At 40.5% G+C, this 26403-nt stretch overlaps 2 protein-coding genes across 2 annotated transcripts in view; one reads left to right on the top strand and one right to left on the bottom strand.

The window, feature by feature from the left end:
- The window catches only part of LOC139749709 (G patch domain-containing protein 1 homolog), a 240342-nt gene extending 221081 nt beyond the window's left edge, over nucleotides 1-19261 (bottom strand). Inside the window, exon 1 of the mRNA XM_071663863.1 lies at nucleotides 19131-19261. Within this exon, the coding sequence (XP_071519964.1) occupies nucleotides 19131-19194 (64 nt within the window). The 5' untranslated portion in view covers nucleotides 19195-19261. The remainder of the gene's footprint in view (nucleotides 1-19130) is intronic.
- A 488-nt stretch (nucleotides 19262-19749) lies between these two features.
- The window catches only part of LOC139749894 (PAX3- and PAX7-binding protein 1), a 393872-nt gene continuing 387218 nt past the window's right edge, over nucleotides 19750-26403 (top strand). The window contains 1 exon segment of the mRNA XM_071664284.1: nucleotides 19750-20004. Coding sequence (XP_071520385.1) covers nucleotides 19794-20004 — 211 coding nt within the window. The 5' untranslated portion in view covers nucleotides 19750-19793.

Here is a 26403-nt window from a genome sequence, read left to right as displayed (position 1 = left end):
CGTGGTTGAGAGAGCAGAAGAGGGTGTTTTGAAATGGTTTGGTCACATGGAGAGAATGAGTGAGGAAAGATTGACCAAGAGGATATATGTGTCGGAGGTGGAGGGAACGAGGAGAAGAGGGAGACCAAATTGGAGGTGGAAAGATGGAGTGAAAAAGATTTTGTGTGATCGGGGCCTGAACATGCAGGAGGGTGAAAGGAGGGCAAAGAATATAATATTATATATACTATTCTTATCATACTTCATCGCTGTCTCCCGTGTTAGCAAGGCAGCACAAAGAAACATGCGAAAGAATGGCCCAACCCACCTACGTAAACATGTATATACACAGATGTCCACACACACACATATACATACCTATACATTGCAATGTATACATATATATACATACACAGATATATACATATATACATGTGTAGATAATTCATACTTGCTGCCACACATGAAATGACAACCCCCTTCCCCCCTATGCATGCGATGTAGCGCTAGTAAAAGACAACAAAGGCCACATTCGTTCAAACTCAGTCTCTAGCTGTCATGTATAATCCACTGAAACCATAGCTCCCTTTCCATATCCTGGCCCTACAAAACTTTCCATGGTGTACGCCAGACACTTTACATGCCCTGGTTCAATCCATTGGCAGCATGTCAACCCCGGTATACCACATCATTCCAATTCACTCTATTCCTTGCATGCCTTTAACCCTTCTGTATATTCAGGCACCGATTGCTCAAAATCTTTTTCACTTCATTTTTCCACCTCCAATTTAGTCTCACACTTCTTGCTCCCTCCACCTCTGACACATACATCCCCTTTGTCGATCTTTCCTCACTCATTCTCTCCATGCGACCAAACCATTTCAAAACACCCTCATATGCTCTCTTAACCACACTCTTTTTATTACCACACATCTCTCTTACCCTTTCATTACATACTCGATTAAACATCCTCACACCACGTATCGTCCTCAAAACATCTCATTTCCAGCACATCCACCCTCCTCCGCACAACTCTAGAGCCCACGCCTCACAACCATAGAACATTGCTGGAACCAATATTCCTTCAAACATACCCATTTTTGCTTTTCGAGATAAAGTTCTCACCTTCCACACATTTTTCAACGCCCCTAAAACTTTCGCCCCCTCCCCCACCCTGTGACTAACTTCCACTTCCATGGTTCCATCCGCTGCCAAATCCACTCCCAGATATCTAAAATACTTCACTTCCTCCAGTTTTTCTCCCATTCAAACTTACCTCCCAATTAACTTGTCCCTCAACCCTACTGTACCTAATAACCTTGCTTGTTCATTTTATGTATGGCTCATGGTGAGGTGCCTGAGGATTGGCGGAATGCATGCATAGTGCCATTGTACATAGGCAAAGGGGATACAGGTGAATGCTCTAATTACAGAGGTATAAGTTTGTTGAGTATTCCTGGGAAATTGTATAGGAGGGTATTGATTGAGAGGGTGAAGGCATGTATAGAGCATCAGATTGGGGAAGAGCAGTGCAGTTTCAAAAGTGGTAGAGGATGTGCGGATAAGGTGTTTGCTTTGAAGAATGTGTGAGAAATACTTAGAAAAGCAAATGGATTTGTATGTAGCATTCATGGATCTGGAGAACAACAACTGACTCTCTTCCCAAGCTTTCTCATCCACAACAGACTGCATACTTGCCCCTCTTTCCAAAACTCTTTCATTCACCTCCCTAACAACCCCATCCATAAACAAATTAAACAACCATGGAGACATCACACACCCCTGCCGCAAACTGACATTTACTGAGAACCAATCACTTTCCTCTCTTCCTACTCGGACACAAGCCTTACATCCTCGATAAAAACTTTTCACTGCTTCTAACAACTTGCCTCCCACACCATATATTCTTAATACCTTCCACAGAGCATCTCTATCAACTCTATCATATGCGTTTTCCAGATCCATAAATGCTACATACAAATCCATTTGCTTTTCTAAGTATTCCTCACATACATTTTTCAAAGCAAACACCTAATCCACACATCCTCTACCACTTCTGTAACCACACTGCTCTTCCCCAATCTGATGCTCTGGACATGCCTTAACCCTCTCAATCAATACCCTACTGTATAATTTACCAGGAATACTCAACAAACTTATACCTCTGTAATTTGAGCACTCACTTTAATCCCCTTTGCCTACGTACAATGGCACTATGCATGCATTCCACCAATGTGATAGAGTGTAAGAAAGTAAACTCTAGATTGATATGGGTAAAACTGAAAGTGGATGGAGAGAGATGGGTGATCATTGGTGCTTATGCACCTGGGCATGAGAAGAAAGATCATGAGAGGCAAGTATTTTGGGAGCACCTAAGTGAGTGTGTTAGTAGTTTTGATGCACGAGACCGGGTTATGGTGATAGATGATTTGAATGGAAAGGTGAGTAAATGTGGCAGTTGAGGGAATAATTGGTGTACATGGAGTGTTCAGTGTTGTAAATGGAAATGGTAAAGAGCTTCTAGATTTGTGCACTGAAAAAGGACTGGTGATTGGGAATACCTGGTTTATAAAGAGATATATACATAAGTATACATATGTAAGTAGGAGAGCATTATTGGATTACGTGTTAATTGATTGGCGAGCGAAAGAGAGACTTTTGGATGTTAATGTGCTGAGATGTGTAACTGGAAGGATGTCTGATCATTATCTTCTGGAAGCAAAGGTGAAGAATTGTAGAGGTTTTCAGAAAAGAAGAGAGAATGTTGGTGTGGAGGGAGTGGTGAGAGTAAGCGAGCTTGGAAAGGAGACTTGTGTGAGGAAGTACCAGGAGAGACTGAGTACAGAATGGAAAAGGGTGAGAACAAAGGACATAAAGGGAGTGGGGGAGGAATGGGATTTATTTAAGGAAGCAGTGATAACTTGCGCAAAAAATGCTTGTGGCATGAGAAGCGTGGGAGGTGGGCAGATTAGAAAAGGTAGTGAGTGGTGGGATGAAGAAGTAAGATTATTAGTGAAAGAGAAGAGAGAGGCATTTGGACGATTTTTGCAGGGAAGTAATGCAATGCCTGGGAGATATATAAAAGAAAGCGGTAGGAGGTCAAGAGAAAGGTGCAAGAGGTGAAAAAGAGGGCAATTGAGAGTTGGGGTGAGAGAGTACCATTAAATTTTAGGGAGAATAAAAAGATGTTTTGGAAGGAGGTAAATAAAGTGCGTAAGACAAGGAAACAAATGGGAATATCAGTGAGGGGGACTAATGGGGAGGTGATAAGTGATAACAAGTAGTGGTGATGTGAGGAGATGGAGTGAGTATTTTGAAGGTTTGCTGAATGTGTTTGATGATAGAGTGGCAGATATAGGGTGCTTTGGTCGAGGTGGTGTGCAAAGTGAGAGGGTTAAGGAGAATGATTTGGGAAACAGAGAAGAGGTAGTAAAAGCTTTGTGGAAGATGAAAGCTGGCAAGGCAGCGGGTTTCAATGGTACTGCAGAGGAACTTATTAATAAAGGGGGTGACTGTGTTGTTGACTGGTTGGTAAGGTTATTTAATGTATGTATGACTCATGGTGAGGTGCCTAATGATTGGCAGAATGCTTGCATAGTGCCATTGTACAAAGGTATATATGTATATACTTCATTCATCTATTTATTATACTTTGTCACTGTCTCCCGCGTTAGCAAGGTAACACAAGGAAACACACGAAAGAATGGCCCAACCCACCCACATACACATGTATGTACATACACTTCCACACATGCACATATACATACCTATACATATATATACACACACAGACATATACATATATACACATGTACATAATTTATACTGTCTGCCCTTATTCATTCCCGTCGCCACCCCGCTACACATGAAATGACAACCCCCTTTCCCCGCATGTGCGCGAGGTAGTGCTAGAAAAAAAAAAAAAACAATGGCCACATTCGTACACAGTCTCTAGCTGTCATGTGTAATGCACCGAAACCAAAGCTCCTTTCCACATCTAGGCCCCACAAAACTTTCCATGGTTTACCCCAGACGCTTCACATGCCCTGGTTCAATCCATTGACAGCATGTCGACCCCGGTATACCACATCCTTCCAAAATATATATATATGTGTGTGTGTGTGTGTGTGAGTGGATGGGCCATTCTTCGTCTGCTTCCTGGCGCTATCTCCCTGATGCGGGAATTGGCGATTATGTATAAGAATAATAATAAATCTGCCCACCTCCCACCTTTCTGATGCCATATACATCTTTTGAGCATGCTATCAATGCTTCCCTAAATACATCTCATTCCTTCCCCAGTCCCCTCATGTCATTTGCTCTCAAATTTTGCCATTCTACATTCAATCTCTCCTGGTACTTCCTCACACAAGTCTCCTTTCTAAGCTGACTTACTCTCACCACTCGATTCTCCCCAACATTCTCTCTTCTTTTCTGAAAACCTCAACAAATCTTCACCTTTGCCTCCACGAGAAAGTGATCAGACATCCATCCAACTGCCCCTCTCAGAACATTTATATCCAAAAGTCTCTTTTTCATGCTTATCAATTGTAATCCAATAACGTCCTTCGACCATCTGTCCTACTCACATATATATACTTATGTATATCTCTCTTTTTAAACCAGGGTAGTGAGTGGTGGGATGAAGAGGTAAGGTTGTTAGTGAAAGAAAAGAGAGAGAAGTGTTTGGACAATTTTTGCAGGGAGGTAGTGCAAATGACTGGGAGATGTATAAAAGAAAGAGGCAGGAGGTCAAGAGAAAGGTGCAAGAGGTGATAAAAAGGGCAAATGAGAGTTGGGGTGAGACAGTATCATCAAATTTTAGGGAGAATAAAAGGATGTTCTGGAAGGATGTAAATAAAGTGCATAAGACAAGAGAACAAATGGGAACATCAGTGAAGGGGGCAAATGGGGAGGTAATAACAAGTAGTGATGAAATGAGGAGATGGAGTGAGTATTTTGAAGGTTTGTTAAATGTGTTTGATGATAGAGTGGCAGATACTGGGTGTTCTGGTTGGGGTGGTGTGCGTCATGAGAGGTTCAGGGAGAATGGTTGGGTAAACAGAGGTAGTGAAAGCTTAGCGGAAGATGAAAGCCAGCAAGGTGGCAGGTTTGGATGGTATTTTAGTGGATTTTATTAAAAAAGAGGGTGACTGAGTTGTTGATTGGTTGGTAAGGATATTCAGTGTATGAATGGCTCATGGTTAAGTGCCTGACGATTGGCAGAATGCATGCATAGTGCTATTGTACAAAGGCAAAGGGGGATAAAGGTGAGTGCTCAAATTACAGAGGCACAAGTTAGTTGAGTATTCCTGGGAAGTTATATGGGAGGGTATTGACTGAGAAGGTAAAGGCATGTACAGAGCATCAGAGTGGGAAAGATCAGTGTGGTTTCAGAAGTGGTAGAGGATGTTTGGATCAGGTGTTTGATTTGAAGAATGTATGTGAGAAACACTTAGAAAAACAAATGGATTTGTATGTAGCATTTATGAATCTGCAGAAGGCATATGATAGGGTTGATCGAGATGCTCTGTGGAAGGTTTTAAGAGTATATGGTGTAGGAGGTAAGTTGCTGGAAGCAGTGAAAAGTTTTTGTGAAGGATGTAAGGCATGTGTATAAGTAGAAAGAAAGGAAAGTCACTGGTTCCCAGTGAGTGTCAGTTTGCAGCAGGGGTGCATGATGTCTCCATGGTTGTTCAATCTGTTTATACATGGGGTGGTTAGGAAAGTGAATGCAAGAGTTTTGGAGTGAGGGGCAAGTATGCAGTCTATTGTGGATGAAAGGGTTTGGGAAGTGAGTCAGTTGTTGTTCGCTGATGATACAGAGCTGGTGGCTGATTTGGGTAAGAAACTGCAGAGGTTGGTGTCTGAGTTTGGTAAAGTGTGTGAAAGGAGAACTTTGAGAGTAATTGTCAATAACAGCAAGGTTATTAGGTTCAGTAGGGTACAGAGGTAAGTTAGTTGGAAGGAAAGTTTGAATGGAGGAAATCTGGAGGAAGTGAGGTTTTTCAGATACCTGGGAGTGAACTTAGAAGTGGATCGAGCTATGGAAGCAGCAATGAGTCACAAGGTGGGGGTGGGGGGAAATGTTCCGGAAGCATTGAAAAATGTGTGGAGGGCGAGAATATCATCTCAGAGCAAAAATTGGTATGTTTGAAGGAATAGTGGTTCCTACAATGTTATGTGGTTGTGAGGCATGGGCTATAGATAGGGTTGTGCAGAGGAGGGTGGATGTGTTGGAAATGAAATATTTGAGGACAATATGTGGTGTGAGGTGGTTTGATTAAGTAATGAAAGGGTAAGAGGGGTGTGTGGTAGTCAAAAGAGTGTGACTGACACAGCAGAAGAGGGTGTGTTAAAATGGTTTGGACACATGGAGAGAATGAGTGAGGAAAGACTGAGAAAGAGTATATATGCATTAGAGGTGGAGGGAACAATGAAAAGTGGGAGACCAAATTGGAGGTGGAAGGATGGAGTGAAAAAGATTTTGAGTAACTGTGGCCTGAACATACAGGATGGTGAAAGGCATGCAAGGAATTGAGTGAAATGGAACGATGTGCTATACCGGGGTCGACATGCTGTCAATGGATTGAACCAGGGCATGTGAAGCATTTGGGTTAAACCGTGGAAAGGTCTGTGGGGCCTGGATGTGGATAGGGAGCTGTGGTTTTGGTGCATTACACATGACAGCTTGAGACTGAGTGTGAACGAATGTGGCTTTTTGACTTTTCCTGGTGCTACCTTGCTGGGGGGGGGGGGGGGGGAATGCTGTTTCCTGTGTCATTCGTGAAGTGGGGGCTAGAAACCTTCATCTTCTTGTGTTTCAACTTTCTAAAAGGGAAAACAGAAGAAGGAACCATGCAGGGAGTGTTCATCCTCCTCGAAGGCTCAGATTCAGGTGTCTAAATGTGTGTGGATGTAACTAAGAGGAGAAAAAAGGAGAGACAGGTAGTATGTTTGAGGAAAGGAACCTGGATGTTTTGGTAATGAGTGAAACGAAGCCTAAGGGTAAAGGAGAGGAGTGGTTTGGGAATGTCTTGGGAGTAAAGTCAAGGGTTGGTGAGAGAACAAGAGCAAAGAAAGGAGTAGCATTACTCCTGAAGCAGAAGTTATGAGAGTATGTGATAGAGTGTAAGAAAGTAAACTCTAGATTGATATTGGTAAAACTGAAAGTGGATGGAGAGAGATGGGTGATTATTGGTGCATATGCACCTGGGCATGAGAAGAAAGATCATGAGAGGCAAGTGATTTGGAAGCAGCTGAGTGAGTGTGTTAGCAGCTTTGATGCACGAGACCAGGTTATGGTGATGGGTGATTTGAATGCAAAGGTGAGTAATGTGGCAACTGAGGGTATAATTGGTGTACATGGGGTGTTCAGTGTTGTAAATGGAAATGGTGAAAAACTTGTAGATTTGTGTGCTGAAAAGGGACTGGTGATTGGGAATACCTGGTTTAAAAAGAGAGATATACATAAGTATACATATGTGAGTAGGAGAGATGGCCAGAGAGCATTATTGAATTACATGTTAATTGACAGGCATGGGAAAGAGAGACTTTTGAATGTTAATGTGCTGAGAGGGGCAACTGAATGGATGTCTGATCATTATCTGGTGGAGACAAAGGTGAGAATTTGTAGAGGTTTTCAGAAAAGAAGAGAGAATGTTGGGGTAAAGAGAGTGGTGAGATTAAGTAAGCTTGGAAAGGAGACTTATGTGAGGAAGCACCAGGAGAGATTGAAAGTGGAATAGAAAAAGGTGAGAGCAAATGACATAAGGGGAGTGGGGAAGGAATGGGATGCATTTAGGGAAGCAGTGATGGTTTGAACAAAAGATGCTCGTGGCATGACAAAAGAGGGAGGTGGGAAGATTAGAAAAGGTAGTGAGTGGTGGGATGAAGAAGTAAGATTGTTAGTGAAAGAGAAGAGAGAGGCATTTGGACAATTCTTGCGGGGGAAGTAGTGGGAATGACTGGGAGATGTATAAAAGAAAGAGGCAGGAGGTCAAGAGAAAGGTGCAAGAGGTGAAAAAGAGGGCATATGAGAGTTGGTGAGAGAGAGTATTGTTAAATTTTAGGGAGACTAAAAAGATGTTTTGGAAGAAGGTAAATAAAGTGCATAAGATAAGAGAACAAATGGGAACATCAGTGAAGGGGGCTAATGGGGAGGTAATAACAAGTAGTGGTGAAGTGAGAAGATAAAGTGAGTATTTTGAAGGTTTGTTGAATGTGTTTGATGATAGAGCGGTGAATATGGGGTGTTTTGGTCAAGGTGGAGTGCAAAGCGAGAGGGTTAGGGAGAATGGTTAGGTAAACAGAGAAGAAGTAGTGAAAGAGTGGAATCTATTAAAAAAAGGGGGTGACTGTGTTGTTGGTATGAATAAATAATATATGCCTGAGGATTGGCAGAATGCATGCATAGTGCCATTGTATAAAGGCAAAGGGGATAAGGGTGAGTGTTCAAATTACACAGGTATAAATTTGTTGAGTATTCCTGGGAAATTATATGGGAAGGTATTGATTGAGAGGGTAAAGGCATGTACAGAGCATCAGACTGGGGAGGACCAGTGTGGTTTCAAAAAATGGTGGAGGAAGTGTTTGCTTTGAAGAATGTATGTGAGAAATACTTAGAAAAATAGATGGATTTGTTTGTAGCATCAATGGATCTGGAGAAGGCGTATGATTGAGTTGATTGAGATGCTTTGTGGAAGGTACTGAGGGTATACAGTGTGGGAGGTAAGTTGCTAGAAGCATTGAAAAGTTTTATCAAGTATGTAAGGCATGTGTATGAGTAGGAAGAGAGGAAAGTGAATGGTTCCCTGTATATGTCAGTTTGCGGCAGGGGAGCATGATGTCTCTATGGCTGTTTAATTTGTTTATGAATGGAGTGGTTAGGGAGGTGAATGCAAGAGTTTTGGAGAGAGGGGCAAGTATGCAGTCTGTTGTGGATGAGAGGGCTTGGGAAGTGAGTCAGTTGTTGTTCACTGATAAAGCACTGGTGGCTGATTTGGGTGAGAATATGCAGAAGCTGGGGACTGCGTTTGGTAAAATAGTGAGAAGAAAGTTGAGAGTAAATGTGAATAAGAACAAGGTTATTAGGTTCAGTAGGGTTGAGGAATAAGTTAATTGGGAGGTAAGTTTGAATGGAGAAAAACTGGAGGAAGTGGTGTTTTACATATCTGGGAGTGGATTTAGCAGCAGATAGAACCATGGTAGTGGAAGTGAGTCACAGGGTGGGGGAGGGGTGAAGGTTCTGAGAGCGTTGAAGAATGTGTGGAAGGTGAGAACGTTATCCAGAAGAGCAAATATGGGTATGTTTGAAGGAATAGTGGTTTCAACAGTATTATATGGTTGCGAGGCATGGGGTATAGATAAGGATGTGTGAAGGAGGGTATATGTGTTGGAAATGTGATATTTGAGGACAATATGTGGTGTGAGGTGGTTTGATCAAGTAAGTAATGAATGGGTAAGAGAGAAGTGTGTTAATAAAAACCCTGTGGTTGAGAGAGCAGAAGGGGTGTTTTGAAAAGGTTTGGTGACATGGAGAGAATGAGTGAGGAAAGATTGACAAAAAGGATACATGCATCAGAGGTGGAGGGAACAAGGAGAAGTGGGAGACCAAATTGGAGGTGTAAGGATGGAGTGAAAAAGATTTTGAGGGATCATGGCCTGAACATGGAGGAGGGTGAAAGGCACGCAAGGGTTATAGTGAATAAGAACGATGTGGTATACCGGGGTCGATGTGCCGTCAATGGATTGTACCAGGGCATGTGAAACATCTGAGGTAAACCACAGAATGTTTCATCAGGCCTGGATGTGGAAAGGGAGCTGTGGTTTTGAAGCATTACACATGACAGCTAGACAGTGTGTGAACGAATGTGGCCTTTGTTGTCTTTTCCTAGTGCTATCTCGCATGTGCATATGGGGAGGGCGGGTGCTGTTTCATGTGTGGCGACAGGAATGGACGAAGGCAGCAAGTATGAATATGTACATGTGTATATAAGTATATTCTGTGTATGTATATGTTGAAATGTATAGGTATGTATATGTGCGTGTGTGGGCGTTTAAGTATATGTATGTGTATGTGGGTGGGTTGGGCCATTCTTTCATCTGTTTCCTTGCGTTACCTCACTAACGCGGGAGACAGCGACTGAATATAATAAAAAAAATAATAGAACTAAAATGAGAGGGTAAGGGTTACAAATATGTCCACTATGGTGGAGAGAAGAGAGAGAGAGGGGACCTAATAAATACCTTTAAGTTTTGGAATCAGGAGGATGATACTGATAAAGAAGAGTTCTTCATGGAATGCCAAACCAGAGTAAACAAAGGGCAAAATTTGAGTAAAACGGTAGTTAGACAGGATGTGAAGAAGTACTGGTTTAGTGTTAGGGTGGTGGATCGTAGGAGTAAAGCACCAAAAGTTTTAATAAAAAATACAAATCTTTCAAGAAGGGGGCTGACAGTAGCACTTAATGTATGGGATTCAAAGAGCCAAAGCAATGATAATGTAAGCCAGGGGGGGCAGTTACTGACTGGCTGAGAGAGTGAAACCCCCAAACAAGCAGAGTCCTTGGCAATTTGAATTGGCTTAGAAGGGTGGCAAAACAAGCCTTTGACACTAGTTTGGTGGAATGAAGAAGAAATCCTGACCTGATATTACTGACCGATATTTCAGTGCTAATGGTCATAGCACAAGGTATAGCACGAAAAATATGCATAAAAACATTTTGTAATGAATGAAATAACAATTGCTTGATTCCAAATACGCCAAAAGATATTTAGAAGTATAACCCACACATTTTCAGTATCATCTGTCTTCATAACACTACCATATTATCATCTTCATTTATTCATAATTAGCCCAGAACCTATTTCTAAGAAAGGGCCTTGTGTTACCTGGAACCTCTTTACGGAAGCTCAGTAGCTGCATTACATCCAGGAAACAATTGACATCCAGGAAACAATTGGTTTACCCCAGACGCTTCACATGCCCTGGTTCAATCAATTGACAGCACGCCGACCCTGGTATACCACATCATTCCAATTCACTCTATTCCTTGCACGCCTTTCACCCTCCTGCATGTTCAAAAACTGATCACTCAAAATCTTTTTCACTCCTTTCCACCTCCAATTTGGTCTCCCACTTCTCCTCCTTCCCTCCACCTCTGACACATATATCCTCTTGGTCAATCTTTCCTCACTCATTCTCTCCATGTGACCAAACCATTTCAAAACACCCTCTTCTGCTCTCTCAACCACACTCTTTTTATTACCACACATCTCTCTTACCCTTTCATTACTTACTTGATCAAACCACCTCACACAACATTTTTTTTTATTTTTTTTATTATACTTTGTCGCTGTCTCCCGCGTTTGCGTGGTAGCGCAAGGAAACAGACAAAAGAAATGGCCCAACCCCGCCCCATACACATGTATATACATATGTCCACACACGCAAATATACATACCTACACAGCTTCCCATGGTTTACCCCAGACGCTTCACATGCCTTGATTCAATCCACTGACAGCACGTCAACCCCGGTATACCACATCGCTCCAATTCACTCTATTCCTTGCCCTCCTTTCACCCTCCTGCATGTTCAGGCCCCGATCACACAAAATCTTTTTCACTCCATCTTTCCACCTCCAATTTGGTCTCCCTCTTCTCCTCGTTCCCTCCACCTCCGACACATATATCCTCTTGGTCAATCTTTCCTCACTCATTCTCTCCAAGTGTCCAAACCACTTCAAAACACCCTCTTCTGCTCTCTCAACCACGCTCTTTTTATTTCCACATATCTCTCTTACCCTTACGTTACTCACTCGATCAAACCACCTCACACCACACATTGTCCTCAAACATCTCATTTCCAGCACATCCATCCTCCTGCGCACAACTCTATCCATAGCCCACGCCTCGCAACCATACAACATTGTTGGAACCACTATTCCTTCAAACATACCCATTTTTGCTTTCCGAGATAATGTTCTCGACTTCCACACATTCTTCAAGGCCCCCAGAATTTTCGCCCCCTCCCCCACCCTATGATCCACTTCCGCTTCCATGGTTCCATCCGCTGCCAGATCCACTCCCAGATATCTAAAACACTTCACTTCCTCCAGTTTTTCTCCATTCAAACTCACCTCACAACTGACTTGACCCTCAACCCTACTGTACCTAATAACCTTGCTCTTATTCACATTTACTCTTAACTTTCTTCTTCCACACACTTTACCAAACTCAGTCACCAGCTTCTGCAGTTTCTCACATGAATCAGCCACCAGCGCTGTATCATCAGCGAACAACAACTGACTCTCTTCCCAAGCTCTCTCATCCCCAACAGACTTCATACTTGCCCCTCTTTCCAAAACTCTTGCATTTACCTCCCTAACAACCCCATCCATACACAAATTAAACAACCATGGAGACATCACACACCCCTGCCGCAAACCTACATTCACTGAGAACCAATCACTTTCCTCTCTTCCTACACGTACACATGCCTTACATCCTCGATAAAAACTTTTCACTGCTTCTAACAACTTTCCTCCCACACCATATATTCTTAATACCTTCCACAGAGCATCTCTATCAACTCTATCATATGCCTTCTCCAGATCCATAAATGCTACATACAAATCCATTTGCTTTTCTAAGTATTTCTCACATACATTCTTCAAAGCAAACACCTGATCCACACATCCTCTACCACTTCTGAAACCACACTGCTCTTCCCCAATCTGATGCTCTGTACATGCCTTCACCCTCTCAATCAATACCCTCCCATATAATTTACCAGGAATACTCAACAAACTTATACCTCTGTAATTTGAGCACTCACTCTTATCCCCTTTGCCTTTGTACAATGGCACTATGCACGCATTCCGCCAATCCTCAGGCACCTCACCATGAGTCATACATACATTAAATAACCTTACCAACCAGTCAACAATACAGTCACCCCTTTTTTAATAAATTCCACTGCAATACCATCCAAACCTGCTGCCTTGCCGGCTTTCATCTTCCGCAAAGCTTTCACTACCTCTTCTCTGTTTACCAAATCATTTTCCCTAACCCTCTCACTTTGCACACCACCTCGACCAAAACACCCTATATCTACCACTCTATCATCAAATACATTCAACAAACCTTCAAAATACTCACTCCATCTCCTTCTCACATCACCACTACTTGTTATCACCTCCCCATTTGCGCCCTTTACTGAAGTTCCCATTTACTCCCTTGTCTTACGCACTTTATTTACCTCCTTCCAGAACATCTTTTTATTCTCCCTAAGATTTAATGATACTCTCTCACCCCAACTCTCATTTGCCCTTTTTTCACCTCTTGCACCTTTCTCTTGACCTCCTGTCTCTTTCTTTTATACATATTGTCCTTAAACATCTCATTTCCAGCACATCCACCCTCCTCTGCACAACTCTATCTATAGCCCATGCCTTGCAACCATATAACATTGTTGGAACCACTATTCCTTCAAACATACCCATTTTTGCTTTCCGAGATAATGTTCTTCGACTTCCACACATTCTTCAAGGCCCCCAGAATTTTCGCCCCCTCCCCCACCCTATGATCCACTTCCAGCTTCCATGGTTCCATCCGCTGCCAGATCCACTCCCAGATATCTAAAACACTTCACTTCCTCCAGTTTTTCTCCATTCAAACTCACCTCACAACTGACTTGACCCTCAACCCTACTGTACCTAATAACCTTGCTCTTATTCACATTTACTCTTAACTTTCTTCTTCCACACACTTTACCAAACTCAGTCACCAGCTTCTGCAGTTTCTCACATGAATCAGCCACCAGCGCTGTATCATCAGCGAACAACAACTGACTCACTTCCCAAGCTCTCTCATCCCCAACAGACTTCATACTTGCCCCTCTTTCCAAAACTCTTGCATTTACCTCCCTAACAACCCCATCCATACACAAATTAAACAACCATGGAGACATCACACACCCCTGCCGCAAACCTACATTCACTGAGAACCAATCACTTTCCTCTCTTCCTACACGTACACATGCCTTACATCCTCGATAAAAACTTTTCACTGCTTCTAACAACTTTCCTCCCACACCATATATTCTTAATACCTTCCACAGAGCATCTCTATCAACTCTATCATATGCCTTCTCCAGATCCATAAATGCTACATACAAATCCATTTGCTTTTCTAAGTATTTCTCACATACATTCTTCAAAGCAAACACCTGATCCACACATCCTCTACCACTTCTGAAACCACACTGCTCTTCCCCAATCTGATGCTCTGTACATGCCTTCACCCTCTCAATCAATACCCTCCCATATAATTTACCAGGAATACTCAACAAACTTATACCTCTGTAATTTGAGCACTCACTCTTATCCCCTTTGCCTTTGTACAATGGCACTATGCACGCATTCCGCCAATCCTCAGGCACCTCACCATGAGTCATACATACATTAAATAACCTTACCAACCAGTCAACAATACAGTCACCCCCTTTTTTAATAAATTCCACTGCAATACCATCCAAACCTGCTGCCTTGCCGGCTTTCATCTTCCGCAAAGCTTTCACTACCTCTTCTCTGTTTACCAAATCATTTTCCCTAACCCTCTCACTTTGCACACCACCTCGACCAAAACACCCTATATCTGCCACTCTATCATCAAATACATTCAACAAACCTTCAAAATACTCACTCCATCTCCTTCTCACATCACCACTACTTGTTATCACCTCCCCATTTGCGCCCTTCACTGAAGTTCCCATTTACTCCCTTGTCTTACGCACTTTATTTACCTCCTTCCAGAACATCTTTTTATTCTCCCTAAGATTTAATGATACTCTCTCACCCCAACTCTCATTTGCCCTTTTTTCACCTCTTGCACCTTTCTCTTGACCTCCTGTCTCTTTCTTTTATACATATTGTCCTTAAACATCTCATTTCCAGCACATCCACCCTCCTCTGCACAACTCTATCTATAGCCCATGCCTTGCAATCATATAACATTTTTGGAACCACTATTCCTTCAAACATACCCATTTTTGCTTTCCGAGATAATGTTCTTGACTTCCACACATTCTTCAACCCTCCCAGAATTTTCACCCCCTCCCTCACCTTCTGATTCACTTCCACTTCCATGGTTCCATCCGCTGCCAAATCCACTCCCAGATATCTAAAACACTTCACTTCCTCCACTTTTTCTCCATTCAAACTTACCTCCCAGTTGACTAGTCCCTCAACCCTACTGTACCTAATAACCTTGCTCTTATTCACATTTACTCTCAGCTTTCTTCTTTCACACACTTTACCAAACTCAGTCACCAGCTTCTGCAGTTTCTCACACGAATCAGCCACCAGCGCTGTATCATCAGTGAACAACAACTGACTCATTTCCCAAGCTCTCTCATCCACAACAGACTGTATACTTGCCCCTCTTTCCAAAACTCTTGCATTTACCTCACTAACAACCCCATCCATAAACAAATTAAACAACCATGGAGACATCACACACCTCTGCTGCAAACCTACATTCACCGAGAACCAATCACTTTCCTCTCTTCCTACATGTACACACGCCTTACATCCTCGATAAAAACTTTTCACTGCTTCTAACAACTTGCCTCCCACGCCATATATTCTTAATACCTTCCACAGAGCATCTCTATCAACTCTTTCATATGCGTTTTCCAGATCCATAAATGCTACATACAAATCCATTTGCTTTACAAAGTATCTCTCACATACATTCTTCAAAGCAAATACCTGATCCACACATCCTCTACCACTTCTGAAACCACACTGCTCATCCCCAATCTGATGCTCTGTACATGCCTTCACCCTCTCAATCAATACCCTCACATATAATTTACCAGGAATATTCAACAAACTTATACCTCTGTAATTTGAGCACTCACTCTTATCCCCTTTGCCTTTGTACAATGGCACTATGCAAGCATTTCCGCCAATCCTCAGGCACCTCACCATGAATCAAACATAAATTAAATAACCTTACCAACCAGTCAACAATACAGTCACCCCCTTTTTTAATAAATTCCACTGCAATACCATCCAAACCCTGCCGCCTTGCCATCTTTCATCTTCCACAAAGCTTTTACTACCTCTTCTCTGTTTACCGAATCAGTCTCCCTAGCCCTCTCACTTTGCACACCACCTCGACCAAAACACCCTATATCTGCCACTCTATCATCAAACACATTCAACAAAACTTCAAAATACTCACTCCATCTCCTCACATCACCACTACTTGTTATCACCTCCCCATTAGCCCCCTTCACTGAAGTTCCCATTTGTTCCCTTGTCTTACACACTTTATTTACCTCCTTCCAAAACATCTCTTTATTCTCCCTTAAATTTAATGATACTCTCTCACCCCAACTCTCAATTGCCCTCTTTTTCACCTCTTGCAACTTTCTCTTGACCTCCTGCCTCTTTCTTTTATACATCTCCCACTCATTTGCATTATTTCCCTGCAAAAATCGTCCAAATGCCTCTCTCTTCTCTTTCACTAATAATCTGCCTTCTTCATCCCACCACTCACTACCCTTTCTAATCTGCCCACCGCCCATGCTTCTCATGCCACAAGCATCTTTTGCGCAATCCATCACTGCTTCCCTAAATACATCCCATTTCCTCCCACACTCCCCTTACCTCCCTTGTTCTCACCTTTTTCCATTCTGTACTCAGTCTCTCCTGGTACTTCCTCACACAAGTCTCCTTCCCAAGCTCACTTACTCTCACCACTCTCTTCATCCCAACATTCTCTCTCTTCTTTTCTGAAAACCTCTACAAATCTTCACCTTCGCCTCCACAAGATAATGATCAGACATCCCTCCAGTTGCATCTCTCAGCACATTAACATCCAAAAGTCTCTCTTTCACACGCTTATCAATTAACACGTAATCCAATAACGCTCTCTGGCCATCTCTCCTACTTACATACGTATGCTTATGTATATCTCTCTTTTTAAACCAAGTATTCCCAATCACCAGTCCTTTTTCAGCACATAAATCTACAAGCTCTTCACCATTTCCATTTACAACACTGAACACCCCAGGTACACCAATTATTCCCTCAACTGCCACATTACTCGCCTTTGCATTCAAATCACCCATCACTATAACCCGGTCTCGTGCATCAAAACTACTAACACACTCATTCAGCTACTCCTAAAACACTTGCCTCTCATGATCCTTCTTCTCATGCCCAGGTGCATATGCACCAATAACCACCCATCTCTCTCCGTCCACTTTCAGTTTTACCCATATCAATCTACAGTTTACTTTCTTACACTCTAGCACATACTCCCACAACTCCTGTTTCAGGAGTAATGCTACTCCTTCCCTTGCTCTTGTCCTCTCACTAACCCCTGACTTTACTCCCAAGACATTCCCAAACCACTCTTCCCCTTTACCCTTGAGCTTCGTTTCACTCAGAGCCAAAACATCCAGGTTCCTTTCCTCAAACGTACTACCTATCTCTCCTTTTTTTCTCATCTTGGTTACATCCACACATATTTAGACACCCCTTCGAGGAGGATGAGCACTCCCTGCATGACTCCTTCTGTTTCCCTTTTTAGAAAGTTAAAATATCATGGAATATTTGTTGTTCCTAGCGCTACCTCGCACACATGAGGGGTGAGGGGGATGTTATTCCATGTGTGGCGAGGTGGCGATGGGAATAAATAAAGGCAGACAGTATGAATTAAGTACATGTGTATATATGTATATGTCTGTGTGTGTATATATATATGTGTGTATATATATATGTGTACATTGAGATGCGTGTGTGGACGTGTATGTATATACATGTGTATGGGGGTGGGTTGGGCCATTTCTTTCATCTGTTTCCTTGCACTACCTCGCAAACGCAGGAGACAGCGACAAAGCCAAATAAATATAAATAAATACTATAGGAAGTGATGTAAGAGTGTGGGATTTTGCTTTACCACCCATTAAAACTATCTTTTGATATTAACGTATTAGTGGCAGGGTCATGAGGAACAGAGAAAATGTGGAGTTCAATGATCATACATTACTGTAAAATGTGGAAAATCAAATAGTATGTACTTTTATTGTAAAATAAGGAAAATCAAATAGCATGCACTTTTAATGTTTAAAGGCTGCTTGTGTAAATATCTCAGAACTATCAAATATTCTTACAAAAAAAGTAGAGTACTCCTCTTATTTCCACCATGTTCTTTTGTTTGTTTGGCATTGTAAACAATGAGTTCACACATCTACAAAGATATAAGAGATATGAGAGAGATCTCATAAGTATTAATTTGACCCTATGTCAATGTAAACATCTGAACTAAACCAACATATCTGCATAACTCAGTTTAAGTCTGAATGAAATGTTACAAGGGAAGGTGGAGAATGCGCAAATAATAATGGATAACAGGCATTTCTACAGTCTACAAGCAAGCATTCTTGTTTTATTACAGCATCATTTGTTACACACATATAATCTGAATAAGCTCTACAGAAACTGAACAAATGCCAGCAGAATGTGTCTGGTCAACTATCCCCAAAACAGTTACTTTCCTAATGTCATTGTGATATATAAACAGACATTAGAAAATAACATTAGAACCCAAGATTTCAGTATAAGTGTTGAGCTTGAACATAAACAGTCCAGTATTAATTTTGAATGTATTAATCCCACACTTTCCCTCTACTTTATGAAAACTTAAAATTGACAAAGTTACAGTGCCACTCCTAAAATCCCACACCTGTATCACAGCTACTCATTTTAACAATATATTTCTAAAACTTTCGTCGATTTCTGTTATCTACCAAGGTGGCGTCCATAAACTGGAAAATTACCTACAATTGCTTGACTTGTTCTCTTAACATACTATCCTATGAGGTAACTCCTCTGAGACGACAGTACAACTAAGGCACACTTACATCAACATTTCGACAAAACCTTATGAAGCAAGTTCAAATTAGGTGCTGAAAGAATATGCTTTTGGCGGATGACCCAAAGCCAGATATATAAAAATCTGGATATCATTACCTGGCTACTGAATTAAATTTCTTGGGTCTGCTTTTAGTCAGTGTAAAACAATACTTTTTCGAAGTACTAGTTAAGTTATATCACATTCTGACCTATTACCTTCTGAAATTTCCTCCAGAGGAGTCCCATAATATGCAAGATCTTCCTCGTCACTATCACTCATGACGTTGGTGGAGATTGACAATTGAGCAAACAAATCCCTCACTCCATTCCAGCTAAATCAAGGTTTGTTTACATTCATTAAAACGACTTTGAAAAGTCTTATATGATCATAATTTTAGCAAATATCTATTTCACAATATTTCTAAATATCTGGATTTAATCAAAATATGATTCAAGGATATCAAAGTAATAGATAGAATTATACTAACATATAAAAGATATATAGCCATAATTGGTCATTCTAAACTACAGTCAATAGTTAAAACTTAAATCTTTATCAATACTACTTATGGATGAAATTCTATATAATTAATCATTTACAAGAAATTTATTAGTCATATTACATTACAGATTTTTATAATTACAAGTTGCTTATATTTGTATTCGTGTCTTAAGAATAGATTCAGTGATTTAAAGCATATTTGTGTACATATTAAATTCAATATTGTTTTAACAATTCCAAAGGATTAGGAATATATTTTATGCAGTTTATTGTATCATTATGTGTGGTGACAAGTTTTAAATATGGTCGTCACTCCGTAGGCTCGTTTAGTAAACTGTTTATTATGTTGTTATGGACGGTAGATTCTGAGAGTGGACATGTTCAAGAAACGTAAAAATCTTAACCAAATTAGACAACGGCGGTTGAGTGATGAAGAAGCTGGGGTGGAGGGTGATGGTACGACTATCGCTAGTAACGATGACAGTAATTCTACCTTTGCGACTCTCGTCAAAAAGGAGAAAAAGAAAGTCAAAGAGAAGGCTGAACAAAAGAAGCAGTCTATCTTGAGTTTTGAAGATGAGCTGGAAGGTGAGGTTACTTTAGTTCCTGTTAACTTAATCGAAGATGTAATTCTATATGATCGTATAATTAATGAAATGAAAGTTTATAGTGATGAAAGATGGCAGATACACCATCGACCCATACCCACAGTAAGGCATCAGTATGTTGACACCAAACTTACAGACGGCTGACAGAACCTTCAAATAATACGAAATTGGCGGAAATGTACTAAAATATTATATGCTAAATAGTAAAGAATGTTCACAATGTGTTGGTAGATCAATTATTAAATAGTTTATATAAATGTACACGCCTATTTGATTTTTTTATGATGAATTCGTAAATGCCACAGTAAATTGAGGTAAAAGTCTAGAGATGCCACTTGTTTAGAATTGTTATTATAGGTTTTCCTTAATGGAATCTTTGTTGATGATTTAAAGAATGATACGAGTGTGGTATTTTGCCTTCATACCCTTAAAACTATCTTTAAACATTGATCAACTCATAAGTGGTGGGGTTATAAGGGATAGGGAAATTATGGGGTTGAATTGAATGCAGTAATATTGTAAATACTGGATATCAAATATTGTTAAGTATTAAGTATTGTTATAAAAAATGTATAGGACTCTACTTATTGCCACCATGTTCTTTCATTTGCTTGGCATTGTAAACTGAGTTCATATGTCTAAAAATGTCTAAGGTTCTAATCCTGTGCGGAAGAGATTTCATAATCATTCGAGCCCTCAATAAATGTAGACATCTGAATTTACCTGCTTACGTGCAAAACTTGGAGTAAGTGAGATTCATATGTTATGAGACATGGTGGCATTCATTGGGATGCTTAAACAGCAAAAATGGATTATGGGCATTGCTACAGTCTATAAGCTAGTTTTCTTGTTTATTACTGTATCATTTTCTTTGTATATTGATGTATGAACTATTAAAGCTGTACAGAAAGTGAACAAGCTCCAGATGAATGTTTTTGAACCATCCACAGGATGGTCACTTTTTTGGTGTCCTCACACATGGCACAAGGACATTAGAAAATGAGGGAATACCATAGGTATCCCACCTGTTTATATCTTGTTTGCAAGATTGCAGTGAAAGTGTTTTTCATTACTTTTTTAGACTGTCCCACATGATTTTGATTGTTTCATCTACAATTTCCCTGTACTTTAAAGCCCTGTGCCACCTCTACACAGTATAACAATACATTCCTGGAAGTTTTGTTGATATCTGTCTTCGAGAAAGATGGCATTCATGAACTGGAAAATTATAATTATCTGATGAGGTGGGATTATCACTCTTACACATTTTCTTTTGATGATAAGTAACTCATTAGTGGTATAGTTATGAAGGAAGGTTCTTTGGGTTGAGAGTCAAAAGAAAAGTCAGTTGAGCTGTCTAAAGAAACAATAGAATCTGAACCTGTATGAAACAAATCTCCTCGTGCCATAAAGGTGAATTAGCCATATGAAGATGCACTTGTTTTAGGTTTATGAACTCTGATCTAGTAGATACTATTCCCATTTTAAAGATTGATTTCAGAATGTGGGATTTTCCATTTTCCATTTTCCACTCAGGACCTGTCTTTTGATATGAAGCATTTATCACTGCCTATAATCATTGCAAGTAAGTTATCTGAAAGGCAAAGCATTCATTTATTCAGAGGAAGAGCTATAATCTCTTCTCTTCATCCACTGATTGGTCTTTCTGGTCTTTAGCTAAGGAAATCACTAACAACTGTCGCTTTACCTTCACTTCTCTGTTCTGACAGTACAGTTGCTATCTGCAGTAGACATAGAAATCCTCTTTGATTCTTGCTTCTCCTCTAACTCTCCATGGACAACTCTAATATACCTTCACCTCCTGATGCTCTTTTTACTAATCCTAATATACCTTCACCTCCTGATGCTTCTTTTACTAATCCTATGCCCCTTCTTGTAATCTCTTTTCGAACTGTCAGAAAAGAGCTTCTTTCTCAGGAACCAAGCAGTGTTTATGGATATAATGGTGTCCATCTTCATGTACTGAAAGATTGTACCTCCAATGTGCTTGATCGTCTTTTCTGTTTCTTTTTGAAAACCTCATCTTTTTTTTCTTCTTGGAAGCATGCATTGGTACATCCCATCCCTAAGTAGGGTGATTGTCTAGCCCCTTTAACTTTTGTCCTGCTTCTTTGACATTTACAGTTCCCCAAGTCTTCAAATGCTTCCTCAACTCTAATAACTTCAGACATCTTGCATTGCACATTCTCATCTCTTATCACAAGTATGGCTCCCATAAGATGAGGTCCACTGGTGATATACTTTCCCATCTTCTTAATGTCTTGTTATCATCCCTGAAAGATTATAGGGAATATTATGTAATTGCTCTCGATATATTCAAGGGTTTTGATAGGATATGGCATTGGGGTCTCATCTCAAAGCTCCCCTCTTTTGGATATCCTCCCTCTCTGCTTTCTCATATTTAGCTTACACTCTGGCCGCTTTATCTCTGTGTTGTTGATGGATCAGCCTCTTCACCCCTTCTCTATCAACAGCAAAGTCCCTCAGGGTATGTCTTATCTTGTACTTTTTCTCCTCTTTATCAGTAGTTTCCTTTCTTCTACAAATAAGCAAATGCACTGCATTTTCCACATGTCAAATCTGCTCCTTGTTCTCTTGCTCTATTTGCATCTTGTTTCAATACAGTTTCCTCAATACACTCAGACTTGAACAGGATATCTCATTGGAATAGGCAAAATCCAATTAAGTTTGATGCTTCCAAGACCCAGTTTCTACCTGTTGCTCCATCGGAAATTCTTCACGACTTTCCTCTCTTTTTTTATGGATCTGTAATTCCACTCATGGCTAATTGAACCTTTTAGATATTACTGTAACATTCACACTGTCTTGGGAACTCCCCATTCCAGAAATAGCTAAGACTTCCTCTAAGAAACTGGGAGTCCTGTTTGGATATCAAAATTTCTTTCTTTTGAACAATTGGTCTGTTTATGAAAAGGATTGAACCATCCTTGTTTGGAGTACTGCTCTCTTATCAGGGGTGGTCCTGGCTCTGCATCCTTACGTAACAGAGTTGAGAATTGAGAGTGGTTCAACTTATCATCTCTCCTGGGCCAACTTAGAACTTGACCCCCTTACCCAACCTTTCAGTGTTGGTTCACTGTCCCTCTTTTGGTTTTTCATTGGGGTTTTGCTCCTAAGAGCTGGCTAGACCATGCAATACTCAGAAAGCTGCTGCATCATATGATTACCATGTGGCTGTTTGCAACTTGTGGGTGGGCCATTTCAATGAATGTTTTTACCTGCACCTCACATTTTTGGTACTCTCAACTGTCTCATGTTTTTCCTAGTAACTATGACCTTGACACTTTTTAAATGATGTTTTCCACTTCTCCCAAAATTCTGAAATACTTTTCCATGTCTATCCTTTTTGCCTTTCCCTAAGCTCTTTATATTTCATTCAAAGCCCAGCCTTGATGTCAACTTTTGTACATGATTGGAGCCTCCAGGGTCAAAACGAAAAGGATTAAGGGCCAGTTCCATATGGGGTAATGATGGAGAATTATGTCCTTTCAGTGATTTTTAAGATTTCTTTCCAGTGGCATTGAAATCCATGATTTTGAAATACAGGTGTAAATTTAGGCATCTTTTCCATCTTTTCATTATGGGTAAACTTGTGAAGGGTGTGAGTTCATCTGCACCAAACACTTCGACCCCTCCCAACAATTCAGTCCTCCAAACATTTTGGCCCCATATGAGGCTCTAGCCCCCTATTGTTTACTGAAACTTCAGCCCTTGCCAACTGACCCTTTTGGTCACTGCTCCTGTTACTGTTGCATCATATATAAATACCTTTGTATCTCATGGCTCCATTGCATTTGAAGATGTGTACATAGTTTCATGATGTTTAATGTCACATATGGTGTGCACATAATTATCGAAGCCGGTGTGAATCTCATCCCAAGTGCACCTCAGCTCACCCTTATTATTAATTTGTTTGGAGATGATGCAGCAATGATTGATAGCTTATTTTATGATCACTCAACTTCTGCAATCAATATACATTATATGTAAACACAAAATGAACTGCACATCAAGGTGTCTACGACAATATCATGCTTGGCCCACTTTCGTTGTTACTGGTAATGTGGTTATGTTTAGTGATGATGAGACAGGATTGATAACTTGTTTAGGGATTTATTCAACTTAAAGTAATCAATACATACATAGATACACACACTGAAAGAACATTGTTAATCTCAGCTTACCTGTATTAATATCACAATTATGTTGACTGAAAAATGTGATGATGATAGTTGTTTGGTGATTTTATCAACTTCAGTAAGTACACAAACAAATCCTAAAAGAATTAGCAAACAAGTGAAATGATCGCCAGACAGCTTATTGATTGACCATCACTAGGGATTGATATAGGATAGAACTTGTCCACCATATAGATGAATTTCAGTACTGCATATACAGGTGTCTTTTGTTTTACACATTTTTTAGGTATGCCATTTCTAGATTAAAATGCTTGACCAATTTCGGCTATTTTAATTTAAACAGGCTTAAGTTTAGAATAACATGATCATCATCATTGGGCTGGCAGTGTGTTGGTGTGGCATTTTCATCTCCATGCAAAAAGCATGCTTACATGTGGTGGGCATATAGTTGTATTCACTGAGTGCTCCAGTATTTTGTGCTGCTGAATGCTGTATATTACACGAGTTTTGCCCTTTACATTTTACCACTAAGGCATCTTTTCAGTTCTTCTGGTACCAATGGTGCTAAGAAGTGTAAGTCCATCACCATTGATGTTAGAATGAATGTGCTCAAACATTATGAGGGAGGTGAATGAACTGCTGATGTTAAGTGTACCCTTGGACTTAGTGAATCTACTTTACAGACTATTTGTGATGATGCAAAGATCAAGGAGGGTACCAAGAGTGGAACATTAATCAGTGCATCTAAGACTTTGTATTCTCTTGTAATACTAGCAAAGGCTGAGTTTATGTGATGACTTAGCAATGGAAGAAGGAGTAGTAAAGACATTTCAAGCAAGTCCTGGTAGGTTTGCAACTTTTAGGAAATCCCACAATTACCACATCAAAATGAAGGGAGAGGCTGCTTCCACCGATGTCAATGCTGCTGAAAATTTCCTGGGAGTGCTGAAAACCATTATCAAGGAAAACAGTTATTTTCCAGTGCAGATTTTTAATGTAGATGATACTACATTATTTTGGAAGGGAATGTCTTTGAGAATGTACATTTCCTATGAAGAGAAGACTACACCAGGATTCAGAGCTTTCAAGGATCACCTCACACTGCTTATGTGGGCAGCGCTGAAGGTGACTGTAAGCTTAAACCATTAACAGTCTACAGTTCAGAAAATCTCAGGGCTTTTAATGGGTACATGAACAATATTTGCCTGTCTGTTATTATTCCAATCCAATGGGGTGGATAACAAGCAAAGTTTTGTGTGATTGTTTTGCTGCAAAGCTCCTTTTAGAGCTGAAGGAGTATTGTGTGAAGAAGAGGATAAGTTTCTGTACATCTCTAATAAAGCCAATGAACCTGGAGATAATATCTACATTCAAGGCATACTATTTATGGAGAACTTTTGTAAAGTTCGTGGAAGGGATTCTAGAAGTCAATCCCCATCAGGGATGCTATCGTGATCATCCATGAGACTTAGAAGGAAGCCACCAGTGTTTGTGTGAGTGGACTGCAGTGCAAGCTTTGCCCTCAGTTTGTTCATGAATTTCAGAGTCTTGACATTGACACTGAATTATCAAGCATGTGTGAACAAATTGTGGAATTGGCAAAAAAGCTGGCTTAGATGAGATTCAGGAGGATGATGTGAAAGAGTTGCTAGAGTTGTATAAAGAAGAGCCCTCAAATAAAGATTTTCTTCATTTGGAGAGGAAACACCAGAGGAAGTGTTAGGAAAAGGGAAGGTTGAGCAAGTACATTCTTTCACTAGCAAGAAGTTAGCTGAGGTGTTCCACCACATTGACCTTGCTCTTGCTGTATTTGATGTGGATGACCTTGAACACAGAACAGAGTTTAAAGGTATCCTGAAATGTCCTGCCTGGCATTAGGTGCTTTAAAGATCTCCACCATGAGAAGATGGTGAAGGCGAAACAGACATCACTCGATTTCTTTTTGAAGAAAAAGTACACTCGTAAGGAGGACTAGCCATCAGCATTTAGCAATGTAATAGTTGAGCTCATTCAACTATCACCACCTCCTTCCACATCTACATCATATGACCCAGATGACCCCATTCCCCAGTAAATCTTCTACTCACCTGTTCTCCCTTCATCAGTATCAGGAAGCAGCTTAGGAACAGCAGTAAACAGAAGTGTTGAAATTGTTTGTTTTTTCTGTTTTATTTGTAGAATTCATTGCTCAGTATGTA

Source organism: Panulirus ornatus, chromosome 8 (genome assembly GCF_036320965.1).
Source record: "Panulirus ornatus isolate Po-2019 chromosome 8, ASM3632096v1, whole genome shotgun sequence".
In the NCBI taxonomy this organism is placed as follows: domain Eukaryota; kingdom Metazoa; phylum Arthropoda; class Malacostraca; order Decapoda; family Palinuridae; genus Panulirus; species Panulirus ornatus.
Note: the sequence above shows the minus strand (reverse complement) of the source record. Positions and strands in the feature narration are given on the sequence as shown.